The 15,564-nt window shown below is 38.3% G+C and overlaps 1 protein-coding gene across 1 annotated transcript in view; it reads right to left on the minus strand.

The window, feature by feature from the left end:
- The window catches only part of LOC126365749 (probable 28S ribosomal protein S16, mitochondrial), a 39,159-nt gene extending 24,455 nt beyond the window's left edge, over nucleotides 1–14,704 (minus strand). The window contains exon 1 of the mRNA XM_050008225.1: nucleotides 14,549–14,704. Within this exon, the coding sequence (XP_049864182.1) occupies nucleotides 14,549–14,662 (114 nt within the window). The 5' untranslated portion in view covers nucleotides 14,663–14,704. The remainder of the gene's footprint in view (nucleotides 1–14,548) is intronic.
- Between the last annotated feature and the right edge of the window lie 860 nt (nucleotides 14,705–15,564).

Below are 15,564 nucleotides of genomic sequence, written 5' to 3' on the forward strand. Positions count from 1 at the left end.
CGCCTGGTAGAATTTTGCACAGAGCACAACTTAATCATAGCTAACACTTGGTTTAAGAATTATGAAAGAAAGTTGTATACATGGAAGAACCCTGGAGATACTAAAAGGTATCAGATTTAGGAACCAGGTTTTAAATTGTAAGACATTTCCAGGGACAGATGTGGACTCTGACCACAATCTATTGGTTATAGCCTGTAGATTAAAACTGAAGAAACTGCAAAAAGGTGGGAACTTAAGGAGATGGGACCTGGATAAACTGAAAGAACCAGAGGTTGTACAGAGTTTCAGGGAGAGCATAAGGGAACAATTGACAGCAATGGGGGAAAGAAATACAATAGAAGAAGAATGGGTAGCTTTGAGGGATGAAGTAGTGAAGACAGCAGAGGATCAAGTAGGTAAAAAGACGAGGGCTAGTAGAAATCCTTGGGTAACAGAAAAAATATTGAAGTTAATTGATGAAAGGAGAAAATATACAAACACAGTAAATGAAGCAGGCAAAAAGGAATACAAACGTCTCAAAATTGAGATCGACAGGAAGTGCAAAATGGCTAAGCAGGGATGGCTAGAGGACAAATGTAAGGATGTAGAGGCTTATCTCACTAGGGGTAAGATAGATACTGCCTACAGGAAAATTAAGGAGACCTTTGGAGATAAGAGAACCACTTATATGAACATCAAGAGTTCAGATGGAAACCCAGTTCTAAGCAAAGAAGGGAAAGCAGAAAGGTGGAAGGAGTATATAGAGGGTCTATACAAGGGCGATGTACTTCAGGACAATATTATGGAAATGGAAGAGGATGTAGATGAAGATGAAATGGGAGTTACGATACTGGGGGTTTGACAGAGCACTGAAAGACCTGAGTCGAAACAAGGCCCCTGGAGCAGGCAACATTCCACTGGAACTACTGACGGCCAATCCTGACAAAACTCTACCATCTGGTGAGCAAGATGTATGAGACAGGCGAAATACCCTCAGACTTCAAGAAGAATATAATAATTCCAATCCCAAAGAAAGCAGGTGTTGACAGATGTGAAAATTACCGAATTATCAGTTTAATAAGTCACGTCTGCAAAATACTAACACGAATTCTTTACAGATGAATGGAAAAACTAGTAGAAGCTGACCTCGGAGAAGATCAGTTTGGATTCCGTAGAAATACTGGAAGATGTGAGGCAATACTGACCTTACGATTTATCTTAGAAGAAATATTAAGAAAAGGCAAACCTACGTTTCTAGCATTTGTAGACTTAGAGAAAGCTTTTGACAATGTTGACTGGAATACTCTCTTTCAAATTCTGAAGGTGGCATGGGTAAAATACAGGGAGCAAAAGGCTATTTACAATTTGTACAGAAACCAGATGGCAGTTATAAGAGTCAAGGGACGTGAAAGGGAAGCAGTTGTTGGGAAGGGAGTGAGACAGGGTTGTAGCCTCTCCCTGATATTATTCAATCTGTATATTGAGCAAGCAGTAAAGGAAACAAAAGAAAAATTTGGAGTGGTATTAAAATCCATGGAGAAGAAACAAAAACTTTGAGGTTTGCCGATGACATTGTAATTCTGGCAGAGACAGAAAAGGACTTGTAAGAGCAGTTGAATGGAATGGATAGCGTCTTGAAAGGAATATATAAGATGAATATCAACAAAAGCAAAACGAGGATAATGGAATGTAGTCGAATTAAGTTGGGTGATGCTGAGGGAATTAGATTAGGAAATGAGACACTTAAAGTAGTAAAGGAGTTTTGCTATTTGGGGAGCAAAATAACTGATGATGGTCGAAGTAGAGAGGATATAAAATGTAGACTGGCAATGGCAAGGAAAGCGTTTCTGAAGAAGAGAAATTTGTTAACATCGAGTATAGATTTAAGTGTCGGGAAGTCATTTCTGAAAGTATTTGTATGGAGTGTAGCCATGTATGGAAGTGAAACATGGACGATAAATAGTTTGGACAAGAAGAGAATAGAAGCTTTCGAATTGTGGTGCTACAGAAGAATTCTGAAGATTAGATGGGTAAATCACATAATTAATGAGGAAGTATTGAATAGGATTGGGGAGAAGAGAAGTTTGTGACACAACTTGACCAGAAGAAGAGATCGGTTGGTAGGACATGCTCTGAGGCATCAGGGGATCACCAATTTAGTATTGGAGGGCAGAGTGGAGGGTAAAAATCATAGGGGGAGACCAAGAGATGAATATACTAAGCATATTCAGAAGGATGTAGATTGCAGTAGGTACTGGGAGATGAAGAAGCTTGCACAGGATAGAGTAGCATGGAGAGCTGCATCAAACCAGTCTCAGGACTGAAGACCAGAACAACAACAACAACAACAACAACAACTGTTTTTTGTCTTACAGCCACATCTTCAGGAGCAGCCTGCACATTTAAGAATTTAAATATATGAGTGTCACTCCAAAAGAAATGCACACTATTATTATTTTTTTAAATATTTCTTTTATTCTACATCTTCGAAAGTTCTACAGTTTGTAGATATATCCTTTAGGAACAATATTTTCATTTCTCCACATAATTTCCATCCCTCTTAACTGCCTTACGCCATCTTGAAACCAGCATCTGTATACCCGCACCATAAAATTCTGGACCAACCTTTTGGAGCCACTGTTTTGCAGTATGTACAAGGGAGTCATCATCATCAAACCTTGTTCCACGAAGAGAGTCTTTCAGTTTCCCAAAGAGATGATAGTCACATGGAGCCAGGTCAGGACTGTAAGGCGGGTGTCCATCCACGTTTAGTTATAGATTCCATGGTTTTTTGACTGACATGTGGCTGTGCACTGGCGTGCAACAGCAAAACATACTGCTTTTGCCGATGTGGTCGAACACGACTCAGTCAACCTTGAAGTTTCTTCAGTGTCGTTACGTATGCATCAGAATTTATGGTGGTTCCACTTGGCATGATGTCCACAAGCAAGAGTTCTTCGGTATCAAAAAACACCATAGCCATAACTTTACCAGCAGAGGGTGTGGTTATGAATTTTTTTTTTTCTTGGATGAATTTGCATTATGCCACTCCATTGATTGCCTCTTCATCTCTAGTGAAAAATGATGGAGCAATGTTTCATCACCTGTCACAATTCTTCCAAGAAACTCATCTGTACCATACTCGTACATGTTCCAAAAGTTCGCTGCATACCGTTTTTCTTGTTTCTTTGTGAGCCACTGTCAACATTCTGGGAGCCCACCTGGCAGAAACCTTTTTTAACGCCAACACTTTCAGTATTCTGCAAACACTTCCTTCCCCTATCCCAATGTAGTGTGACAATTCGTTCACTGTGATGCGTCTGTCAGCAGTCACCAATTCGTTAACTCTCTGTACATTGTCTGGTGTGTGTGCAGTATGAGGTCTATCGCTGTGAGGACAATCCTCAATAATGCCGAGCCTGCTTTCATCACGTAACCTGCTCGCCCACCAATTAACTATACGTGGATGTTTCGCACTGTCTCATTTCCACAGCACAGGAATTCTATGACAGTACGTTGCCTCTGGCGAACGTCAAGTGTAGCAGCCATCTTGAAGACATACTGTGATGGTGCCAATCACGGGAACAGGCTGAACTAAGTTTGAAAACAAGTGAGAAGGATGTATCTACACACTGTGAAACTTTCACACATGCAGAATGAAAACTGTATTTTTACAAAAATAGTGGGTATTTCTTTTGGAGTAGCCCTCGTAATTATAAACTGCATTGCAAATTTGTGCTGCTGTGTACAGATTATTTAAAGTCTTATACTCACAAAAATTATTCCATAAATCCAGCAAACGTGAACACAACATTTTCAGTCAAGGTATTGCCATTCAGAGAATACTGCAAGTATTTAAAAAAAACTAAACAGACGAAGGCTACTTGGGAAAGTGATCCTTGAAATATTCTCTACTAATGTTTCCGGGTAAATCTAATTGATATACTGGCCATTCATTGCATGTTCAAGTATCTATAAGAAAAAGAAACAGTGCTGAATGCTAAAACCAGTTTCAAAGATATCGCTCAAACATAGCTGGAAATAGTGCAAGACTGTAACTGCAAATTAGAATAAACTAGGTGTGCTGCTTTCTTAGCATCACAAACTACACACGGAAGGCACAGCTTTCAAGACTAGCCTCCCCCCCCCCCCCCCCCAACAAAAAGCCTGTAGTAAAAGATTCCAGGAACATCTTAATTTAAAAAATTCCAAAACTGTGTTAACCTCACACTTGTGGGAAGAGGGGCATAGCATAGCAAGTCTTGCTGAAAATCTTGTAATCCTTCATAGAAAAGAAAAAGGTCAGGTTTTGAATTGTAGGAGGAAGTGGAAATTTTTAGATACAAAAAAGGTAGCATACAGGACACACTGAATAATCAGTTGGACTCATAATATGAGGGTTATCCATGAAGTACATTACATTTTGGAATTAAAAATAAATAAAGTATTGGAATTTTTTTTATTATATACAGATGAAAGCCACACTTAAATACTACTTTTCAACATAGTTGCCATTTAAATTAAGGCACTTATCGTAGCGATGGACGAGCTTGGAAATTCCTTCGTCGTAAAATTAGGCTGCCTGCGCCTTCAACCACGTAATGACTGTCTTTTTGGACAGAAAAGGTGTGATTTTTGTGGATTTCCTGGAAAGAGGCACTACAATAAACTCTCAAAGGTATTGCCAAACTCTGTACAACCTCAGAAGAGCAATACAAAACAAGCGCATTGGAAAGTTGGGCTCAAAGATCTTGGTGATTCACGACAACGCCCAGGCCCACACGGCAAATGCCACTCGTGAAGTTCTCGAATCTTTTAAGTGCGAGTTGTTTCCTCATCCGCCGTATAGTCCCGACCTGGCACCGAGCGACTTCCACTTATTCCCAGCAATGAAGAAGTGGTTGGCTATGCAGAGTTTTGATGACGATGCACAGCTTCAAGAAGAGGTAACCACGTGGTTGAAGGCGCAGGTGGCCGAATTTTATGACGAAGGAATTTCCAAGCTCATCCATCGCTACGATAAGTGCCTTGATTTAAATGGCAACTATGTAGAAAAGTGGTATTTAAGTGTGGCTTTCGTCTGTATATAATTAAAAAAATTTCCTATACTTTATTTATTTTTAATTCCAAAACGTAATGCACTTTGTGGATAGCCTTTGTATTTTGCCAAACTTTGATAACTTGTACGGTTAACTGTATCATAAGGGAGCAACTCAATGCTCTTAGTCACATTTATATTGTAACACTGTGTCCACATGGTGGTATTTACCTGGGAAATCAGTGCTTCTTCATGGCTGGTTGGTAGGGCCTACTCTTGCAAGCTGCACTTTCAATGTCTAGTTTGTGACGGTAAGGAAGTGGCCTGCACAGTTTATTCTAATTTCTACCTAGTGTCTTGCATTATTTCCAACATTAAATACACTTTAGCTGTATCTTTGAAATCGGTTTTAGTGTTCAGCACTATTTCCTTTTCTTATAGATACTTCACATGCATTGAATTGCCAGTAAATTTGTTCAATCTGTGCACCTGAAGATGTGGCTGTTAGCCATGAAACCAGTAGTGTGGCCAATGAAAACTAAGTTTTACTAGCTGCCATCAGGATTTTCATTCATCACGACCTGCGGCAGCTGTGGATGCCCTGCATATAAAACTTTTTGGCACTTAGGAGTTACGAGTTCAGTAGAAGAGATATGACATGTTACACAGTATCGAAGATAAACGAGGGCTCATAGCTCTTAAGATATGCATGTGAAGAGTGCGTGTTTGCTAGACTTTTTTGCGTCTAATGACTGTTCCTGTCATAGCTTCAAATACTGTCCATTCTTCCTTGGACTCCCTGACTATAAAAATAGAACCTTACGTCATATAAATATCCATATCAAGATATTGTGCAAAACTGCTGACTTAGGTACATTACTATATACACTTTAACACTCTGAATTACCTTCTCTACTGTCGCACTGAAGCTGGGCATGAGGCCAAATATCAGTCCTGTAGATTAAAAATAAACACATTGCAGCTGATGTCAGCTTAAGTCACAATGATGTTCTCAAGATACAGTGAACTGTTGCCTTCATTTCTGCCATTGGTTATATTCAGCAAGGATTCACCATTATCAAATTTGCATTTTGTATTTTTGTTTTTATAGTAAGCTTTACATAGTTGAGGACCTCATCACATGGTTCTATGGTACAAAAAGTATATCCATATATTCAGCCACCCGTCCATCTATCTATCCTTCCATCTATGTGTCAATTATCTTTCCTGTCTGGCAGACAGAATTACACCCAAAAGAAATCTGCTTGGATAGGTAATGAATGCACTGCAGTTGCAGTTAAGTTACTATTTTTCAACATTACAACATAAGTTACTGTTTTCAACATTACAACAGTGACAAGGACCACACTAATTACACTAAAAATATGAAGTACCACTTTGATTGATGATGTACTAATGTCAAAGTCATCTGACATTGCTAGACGAAAGCTATCCTTTGGTGTAGCAAATAATTTTGTGTTGCTATCAGACGGAATGCAGAACTGAAAAGATTTAAACAAAACCAAGAACTAAACAGAAGAAAGGAATAAAGCCAAACCTAAGGTACTGATATTTCCTAACAACTGTCAAGTATTCTATACCATCGGCAAAGAACAGCTAAGTAGATTTTAAGGAACAGAAGTTTGTCTCATAACTGCTGTCCTGGTAAACGATCACCTACAACATCACCCTCCTCCTTCAATAGGACAGACAGCAGGAAGGAAAATACACAATTAATGGAACAGGAAAACACCACAATAATTGGACAATGGGAAGTACCCTCAGCCATCCATTTCACTGTGGTTTGTAGAGTACAGTTGTAGAAGAAGACAGGATTAGACATTCCACCACCACCAGGAATTCACAGAGAAGAGGAGTCTGGACATTCCCTGTAATAACTGAAAGGCACATTGCTGTCCTTTCACTACATGAGTGCTGCAATTTATGCTACCTGCTGACCACAACACAGCCACAGCATCAGACATGGTACAATATGAAATGTCAAGGGACTATGCACAAAATTAACAGACATCCTCCAATGTATCTATATTTATATCCGCATTATTCAAACTACTGTGAAATTCATAACAACTTATGAAACTTTGTTAAGTAGGCTTTTGTGGGATAGGTTTTGCTTTGTTTTGTTTTAGGCCACAAAAACAATGGGAGACATATGTGCCCAAGTCAAAACTATAGAACACGAAAACAGAGAGAAGTTAAAAAACAACTACATGTCAATCCCAATACACGTCAGAGGAGACAGCTAAAAACAGGAACATGGAGGAAAGACACCATACACAAATGGAGCCGGTCAGGGTGGCCGAGCGGTTCTAGGCACTACAGTCTGGAACCGCGCGACCGCTACGGTCGCATGTTCGAATCCTGCCTCGGGCATGGATGTGTGTGATGTCCTTAGGTTAGTTAGGTTTAAGTAATTCTAAGTTCTAGGGGACTGATGAACTCAGAAGTTAAGTCCCATAGTGCTCAGAGCCATTTGAACAATTTTTGAACACAAATGGAGGTCCATAACTAAAAATTAAATTGCTTCGCCATATTGCTACGATGGATAAAAAGTAAAACGCAGTCGACAGCCCATGCATCATTTGCCAAAATGGTCGATATCCCAGATGGCAAACCCAAGTGGGGGCATAAATGGTTAAAAAATGGGCATTCCATCAGGAAGTGGCGGACAACTGAAACTTGGGGACAATGCTACTTAACAAATGTTGATGGCTTAAAGGCAGTTCCAAATATGTAACCTATTTAAAATAACCTCCTCCTGGTGGGAGCACTGAGAGGAGGTCATTCAAGCTGCTGGGTGAGGGTTAATAGTCCGTAGCTTATTCCCATAAGGGGAGGACCAATGGCAATGCCAAAGTGACATCACTTCCTGATAGACGGCAACAGATATCATTGAAGGGAATATAGGAACTAGTGGGATGATGTGGGATAGGTGGCATCTATCTACAAGTATCTGCCAGTTCAGGTTTTATTTAACATTTCTGTGACTCATTGGTCAAACAAACCTAGCACCACTTATGCTGCCTTTCTTTGTATACATTCATTCCAAATTCGAATCATGAAAAATTATCAAGTATTATAGCTAACAATGTGCTGTCTAATGAAATGGAAACCTAGGAAAATGACAGGAAGAGTCTCCATTTACCTAATATTTATTTTAATTGCTTACAACTCAAAAAAAAATCACTTCATGGATTCAATTCATTTAATAGAACTATCTTTTTCACATTAGTGAGGTCACAAATTTTTAACACATGATCTAACATGGATTCAGTTGTGTGTAACCTAAACTCCATGCAAGACTTTAGGTGACCAATTACAGCTTGTTTTAAGATTCCCACCCACTGTTGTTACGAAATAGCAAACTTGTTGACTAAATATAAGTTCTTAGCCTTCTTTTTCAAAAATTCTATAGTTGAAGAGTCCAGAGGAGTGAAACAAAACAAAAAATAAATAAATAAATATCCATACATAGTATAAAAATATATATTTTTGCATTTAACAATATTATGAGAAGGACAGTTGCTACTCACCATATAGCAGATGTGCTGAGTCACTGATAGGCACAACAAAAAGACACTCACAATTAAAGCTTTCTGAACGATAGACACACATACACATGTGTGCAACTTCCACACACGACTGTGTCTGCATGAGTTTTGTGTGTGTGTGTGTGTGTGTGTGTGTGTGTGTGTGTGTGTGTGTGTGTGTGTGTGTGTGTGTGTGTGGGCGCGCGCGCGTGTACGCACGCATATGTGTGTCTACTGTTGATGAAGGCCTTAATGGCCAAAAACTTTAATTGTGAGAGGTGTTTTCTTTTCTTTCTTTCTTTTTTCCCTATCTGTGACTCAGCATCTCCACTATAGGGTGTGTAGCAACTTTCCTTCTCATAATATTGCTACATTCCATCCTGGATTTTCCATATGTTTGCCTATGTACCTGTTCCGCAGCTCCTCTTATGCTACTGGACCTATTTCCACCGAACTGGTACACGTATACTTCACTGTCAATAAACATGGAGGTAAGAACCGCTTACCTACCAAACAGTTGGGGATGAAAATGAAGGGTAGTCTGTGATGCTGAATTCCCAGACTTTATTCACCCAGAATTTGCAGTTAGCGACTTGCAACGAACTTTACACATAATTGCAAAGCTTTAACATTTTCCCCTCACTGACAACTCCTACTAAATGAAGAAAGGAAAAACATTTATTGCTTACTAATTTTTCGCTGTTCATGCACTAATACTGCCAAATGAAGCATGACATTACAATTCACTACTTCTTTACCACCAAATGTATCTGTGACATATTTAACAGACAGTATGCACATATACCACTGAGTGTAATTACAAAATTATATCTCTGTAAGACATATAATTCAGGAGATATGATGTTATAAACAATTACATGTGTAAAAAAACTACTGCATCACACAAGATGTTTAAATTTATTTCTTCATTGTTGCTAACTCCATTTGCAACAAATTTTGCTGACTGTATCCAGATGTGCTGCTGAATGTACCTACAAAATTATATCACTGTATGATACTTAGTTCAGGAGGCATGACATCATGAACATTAAGCACAAGGCCAGATGCTATGTGCTACAGGCACGGACACACAGCTATAAATAAATACCTGGGCAATGGCGGGTTTCTCCATTAGTAAATGAATAAAAGAGGAAAAAAGTATGAGGTTTAAAGTTTCAAATAGTCCCAAGGACTCATTAAATTTTATTCCAGATTCTTCTCTTGTCACAACAGAAACAATATGGATGGATGATAATCACTTCAGTTGCCTTTGGAAACTGGTAATTGCTGTAATACAACGAATTTAAAGTCATTTGTTTGCTGTTATGTAAAACATTGCACCAGCCACAGTGCAGCTCCATTGCAAATGCTGTTCTTGGGCACAGAATGATTTAAGTTCTGTGCATAAGTAGCTGTAAAATGTCTTGACTACTTGCAGGCAATTGGAAGCTGCTACAAATGGGTGTGTTACGAGGGCTTCCAAGAGCATGGGCCAAAGATACCGAAGGTACTTCAAGAACTAACCTCTGCTGTGTATAATATATGAGCCACAGTTACTATCATCTCCTGTGTACAAGACTTGTGGCACGGATTTCAAAGGTACTCCAGCTACTACCCTCTCTTGTGTATATTGTCTCCTCTACAGAAAGAACAGGACCTATCACTAGTCGTCCATTTGCCTGTGAATGGTGTGTCAGTGGTGGGTCTCGAGGTACTGAACAAGGGAAACAGAGAGCAGGGAGAACTCAGGGTATTACATCCATCTCCCTAAGCCCAAATTCAAGATGCTTTCTTCCACTGGAATTGAAACAGTCAGCAATGCAAAAGTCATCTGTTGGGAAGACAGCTTTTGCTCACGTTAGGTGGAGCCAAACAGAAAAGGGTAGCAGCCCATTAGACATCAGAAGTTCAAATATGAGGAAAATAAAGGTACCCCTCAGGGAAACTGCAGTGAGAGATGGAAAGTATCACCTTGTGCATGCAGCCTTTATGCCTGGAGACCTCAATCAATGTGCTGAAGGGGTTTTTCCAACAGCTACTGAGGGTAAAGTGTATAGCCAAGTGTAGAATACTATGCTTGTAGTCTAAGCTCTGAAGTTGTGCTTTGATCATTCCACATACTCAGTAAGAAGTTACAGAAGACCAGCCTTACTTGGAATTTCAACGAGATTCACAATCTGCAGCATTATCCAAAGAACTGACTGTCACCTCCTCATTCCAAATCAAGTGGGTAGCTTGAGCCAGAGAAAGTGACAAGGTGGGCTGCAGCTACCTAGACTTGTCCTATAGATTTCAGAACAGTAGAGCCCCCTAAATGGGAAAGATGTGCACTAGACTACTACCCTGGGATACACTCTTGGGTTTTACAGATTAGCCAAGTCTCCATCCAATGTAGGAGATGCCAAAATATTAGTGTGGGATCCAAAGAAAACACAACACATGGTGGAGCACACACATAATAATAGGTACAGAAAGCTGGCTAGAACCCAAAAATCAATAACAGTGTGATTTTCAGATAAATCTTAATGTATTCCAAAAGGCTAGGCTAATAGAAAATGAAGATGATGTTTGTAGCAGCAGACAAGGAATTCAAATCCACCGCGACAGTAAAGCTGCATGCAACATTGTTCGGACAAGTTTCATTATCAAGAATGAACTAGTAACTGGATCTTATATCAACCTCCAGACTCTACCCCTGATGTGACTGAAGACCTCATTTGCCTAGTACTTATATTCCCCAATCATATTGCCATATAAGAGGCAATCAAAATGTTTCCATTTGAGAATGTTGCTGATGCATACATGCAATGCAGCATGACTCCAACACGGACATATAAGCATCATACTTGTAGTGATAGGAACAATTGAATGAAAAAATTGGATTCATTTGGTTGTTCTAAAACAATCAACTCATTCGGTTGTCGTTTTACTGATTGGTTGAATTATTCATTCATTCTTTTGAGTGGAAATTCGAACCTGCGACCGTAGCAGCAGCATGGTTCTAGGCTGTAGTGCCTAGAACTGCTCGGCCACAGTGGCTGGCCTACTTTTTAGGCCCAAAATAATAAACAAGGAGTGATTTATGAGAGTCTAGTTTTTTCCTACAGTTAGATATCATACACTACTAGCCTCATACAGAGCAAAAACACTTACAAATATTTCCTTAACTTTTTATGAATTTTTCAAATTTGAAAAGTTTCATTTTTTGTTAAGTTTGGGGTTAGTTATCTCAGGTGAGACGGAATATAAAAATATGATTTTTGCTCACTTTGTATAGCTATATGACAGCAACGTACTGTACAAATTTCAACATTGATATCTGACTGTGAACAAAGATTTGAATTTTTGAAAATGAGGAAATAATTGACATTACTCTATAACTGATCCTATGGCTGTTGCCTATTTAAATGGTTTATTGTTTCATTGTAATAAAATTTAATTGTGACATATATTTAGTTAAGCCCCTCACCCAATATCCATTTAGTTTATTTATTTTTAATAATGCAATATTAAACAATAGGAGCATTCACTTTTGTTCTATGGTAATAAAAATGCCCATTTACATTTCGGTTTACAGTCAATAAAGAAGTACATTATTACTGGGTGTGGCATTGTAGAAGTACATTATACTTTGGTGTGGCACTGTTGTAGTCAGTCTGCTCTGAAATCTCTGTTAGAGCATAAGTAAATAATTCATCAAGAGTGTAGAATGTGTTATGTGCTTTGTTCTGTGTCTAATTTGTAATTAATTTTGAGAGATTAATTGGAATGCAATAACATGGATGAACAGTGCTCTGTTGGACAGATGGCAAGTGAAGTGTTTCACAAAACAGTTTACGGTTCAGTTCAAAAAAAAAACTTTTAAAATGTCAATGACTTTGATAAAGATAGACAAACTTTGTTTAAATTTCGAATAAGTTCTTCTGTAACATCAGTGTGTAAATATCATGAGAAGAAATATATTCTGAAGTACTACTATATTTTTGGAAGGAAGTGCTGTGATCCACTTAAAGTTCATAAAAAGTTTATTACTAAATGTTTGAGGGAAATAAAACTTGAACATTTGTCCTCGTTATGCGAGAGTGAAACAGCTTCCCAAGTGAAACGTAATATGATTCCTGGAAATTCCCTGTGGCCAAACTGTTACTCAAAAATATTTGTTGTGAATCCAGAGCCAGAATCCATGTAACCATGTTAATGACATTTATAATCCTAATGAGGAAGCTGTTAGCATATTTGATTTTATTTGTTCTAAGTTAGACGTATCTCCTGCTTTGCAAATAATAAAATTAAGTAGCAGAAAAGAGAAGCAGCTATAAAATAAGGTACAACTAATTTCAGACAAAATTAGAAGAGACTTGGAATCATGCTTCAATAATACAGATACCAACATTATTTCTAAAGAAGAAGAAAACCTACGACCAGCATCATGTGACACTGGATATTTGAACTTAATAGAGAAGTTAAAAATTAAATGTTCAATGACATCTAATGAGGAAGAAGTTAAAATTTAAGTTTGCTCTCTGACTCATGGTCAAGAGAAAAAAGTTGATGAATTCAACGTTTTCTCATTATTTGGTTAAACTAACCCAAAAATTAGTGAAAGAGCAAGGCATTATTCCACTTTTAAGAAAGAAGAAAGGAGTAGGTATAAGTGAAGAAACAATTAGAAAGAGCCAGCAGTTTTTTGAAGATGATAAAGACAGTAGAATGTGCCCAGGTTGCAAAGATAGCACAAGAGTTGTTATAAATGGAGTTAAAGTAATAAAGCAGAAACAACTAGTGCTGGCAAATTTAAATGAAGTTCCTGTAGCTTTCAAAAATTCTCATCCTGAATGCAAAATTGGAAGGTCAAAATTTTGTGACCTCTGCCCTAAGTGGTCTATTTTGGCTGGATCTCAGCGACACACTCCGTACGTATTTGCTTATATCATTAAAATGTCAAACTGATGATTGCTGGTGCAAAAATTAGTGATCTTAGTACAAAAAGTTACTAGATTTAATGGTCTGTGACACTAACAGTTATGACTGCATGATGAGTTTGTATAATAAATGCCCTGGTAAGGAAACTGTTATCGAATTGTTTCACGAATATGAGGAGGAAATGCCAGACAGTATTACCATCAAACAGTGGGTCACAACTGACAGGGCAGAAATGATATCCGTGGTTAAATCTCAGGAAGAGTACTTGGAATCTTTAACTGATAACGTACAAAAACTCAAAAGTCACCACTATGTTTCCACAATCCAAAGTAAGTTTTTGAAGGCCAGAAAAACACAACTTTATGAAATTTAATGCATAGTGCTACCTGATTTTGCAGAAAATTTTACATCTGTGATTCAGGATGCAATACAACTGGGTCAATGATCAGGGAACAGTGCATCCATGTATTGTCTACTTTAAAAATGAAAAAGATGAAGGTTGCAGTTCTTCAATTTGCATTCTAAGCGACTACTTGGAGCACAACACTTTGACTGTACATTTAGTTCAAAAGTATGTAATAAATTACATAAAAGGAAAATTTCAAAGGTTAGAAACTGATATACTTTTCAGATGGAAGTGGCAGTTAGTATAAGAACAACAAGAATTTTTGAAAACTCTGCAGCCACAATGTAGGCGTTGGGTTGGAGGCTGAATGCCACATTTTTGCATCTTGCCATGGTAAAAATGCATGTGACGCAGCAGGAGGCAAATCAAACGTGAAGTAAGTAAAGCCAGCCTACAAAAACCAACCACAAACCAAATTCTCACAGTACAGGACATGTATATCTTTTGCAAGGAGGGGACAAGCTAAATATAACAGTAAAAAAAAGACACACAACGATACCAAAACACATGACGAGCTTCTTCATTCGTTGTTAATCACTAGCGGACGAAAGTGACTGGGCGCAAAAAGTGAAAAACCGGGAAGTGTAATTCCTTGACGACAAGCACATTACAAACAAAGGATACTTCCCTATAACCATAATTAATGCTTACCTCCATCACTACAATATGGAAAAAGGGTCTGTTTGTACAGCCTTGGCGAGCAAATCTTATTACTTTAGCGCTGTCAGCGAAAAACTTAGCACCACCGCTTGCCGGAAACACCATTCTGTATATCTAACCAGTAACCGGGTTTGTGGATCAACACAAGCTTCTTTTAGGTTGTAAACATTCTACTAAGTATATCTCTGAGCTGAGCACAGATAAAGAGTACCTATATTTCTGATCATAGTTTTTTCTTTTATTTGTTTGGCCCTACGATGATTTGGCCTATGGTAAATATTCGCCAGTTTACCAGTAAAAGTTACATTTTGTGACATAATATCTTTTTATAAAGTGCATGAATTATCACATGTGGTATAAAGTTAGTAAAGTAATTACATGTCGAGTTGAATGGGCAGTACAGTAGGGGAACGCAGAGTTCAGGTCGGTTCACACTGCTCTTCACGAAAGGGGCGGAACATAAAAGCCAATGTATCTTGGCAACTAAGTGTTGATGATCAGAGGGAAAGTGGAAAGGTCTTCTAACATCGGATGTTAATCTTCTATTAATCTACTCTTAACCAGTATATTTATTGTTTCTTTTGTTTCGTGACACTTTCGACAGTTTCCTGAGGACTTCGATATGTTACCTATAGTTCTTCCACAACAGAGACCAATATGTGAAAGCTAAAACTGGTTTAGGTTTTGCAACATAGGACAAAGAAAAAGTTTATACTGTGTATAAATAAGAACATATATTGACCAAGCAATTTTGATTTAAAAAGCTTTTTCTATAGTAAAAATGTCATCTGTGTTGAGGGAGAAAAATACAGTTTCCAGAATGGGATCTTCACTCTGCGGCAGAGTGTGCACTGATATGAAACTTCCCGGCAAATTAAAATTGTGTGCTGGACTGGGACTCGAACTCAGGACCTACGATTTGTGATGCTAGACTCATTGGGAAATTGTACCTCGGTAAAGTATGTTGGAGTTGTTTGCTTTTGTTGATGTGCCCATTCACAAAGTTA

This window comes from Schistocerca gregaria, chromosome 4, assembly GCF_023897955.1.
Source record: "Schistocerca gregaria isolate iqSchGreg1 chromosome 4, iqSchGreg1.2, whole genome shotgun sequence".
Taxonomy (NCBI): domain Eukaryota; kingdom Metazoa; phylum Arthropoda; class Insecta; order Orthoptera; family Acrididae; genus Schistocerca; species Schistocerca gregaria.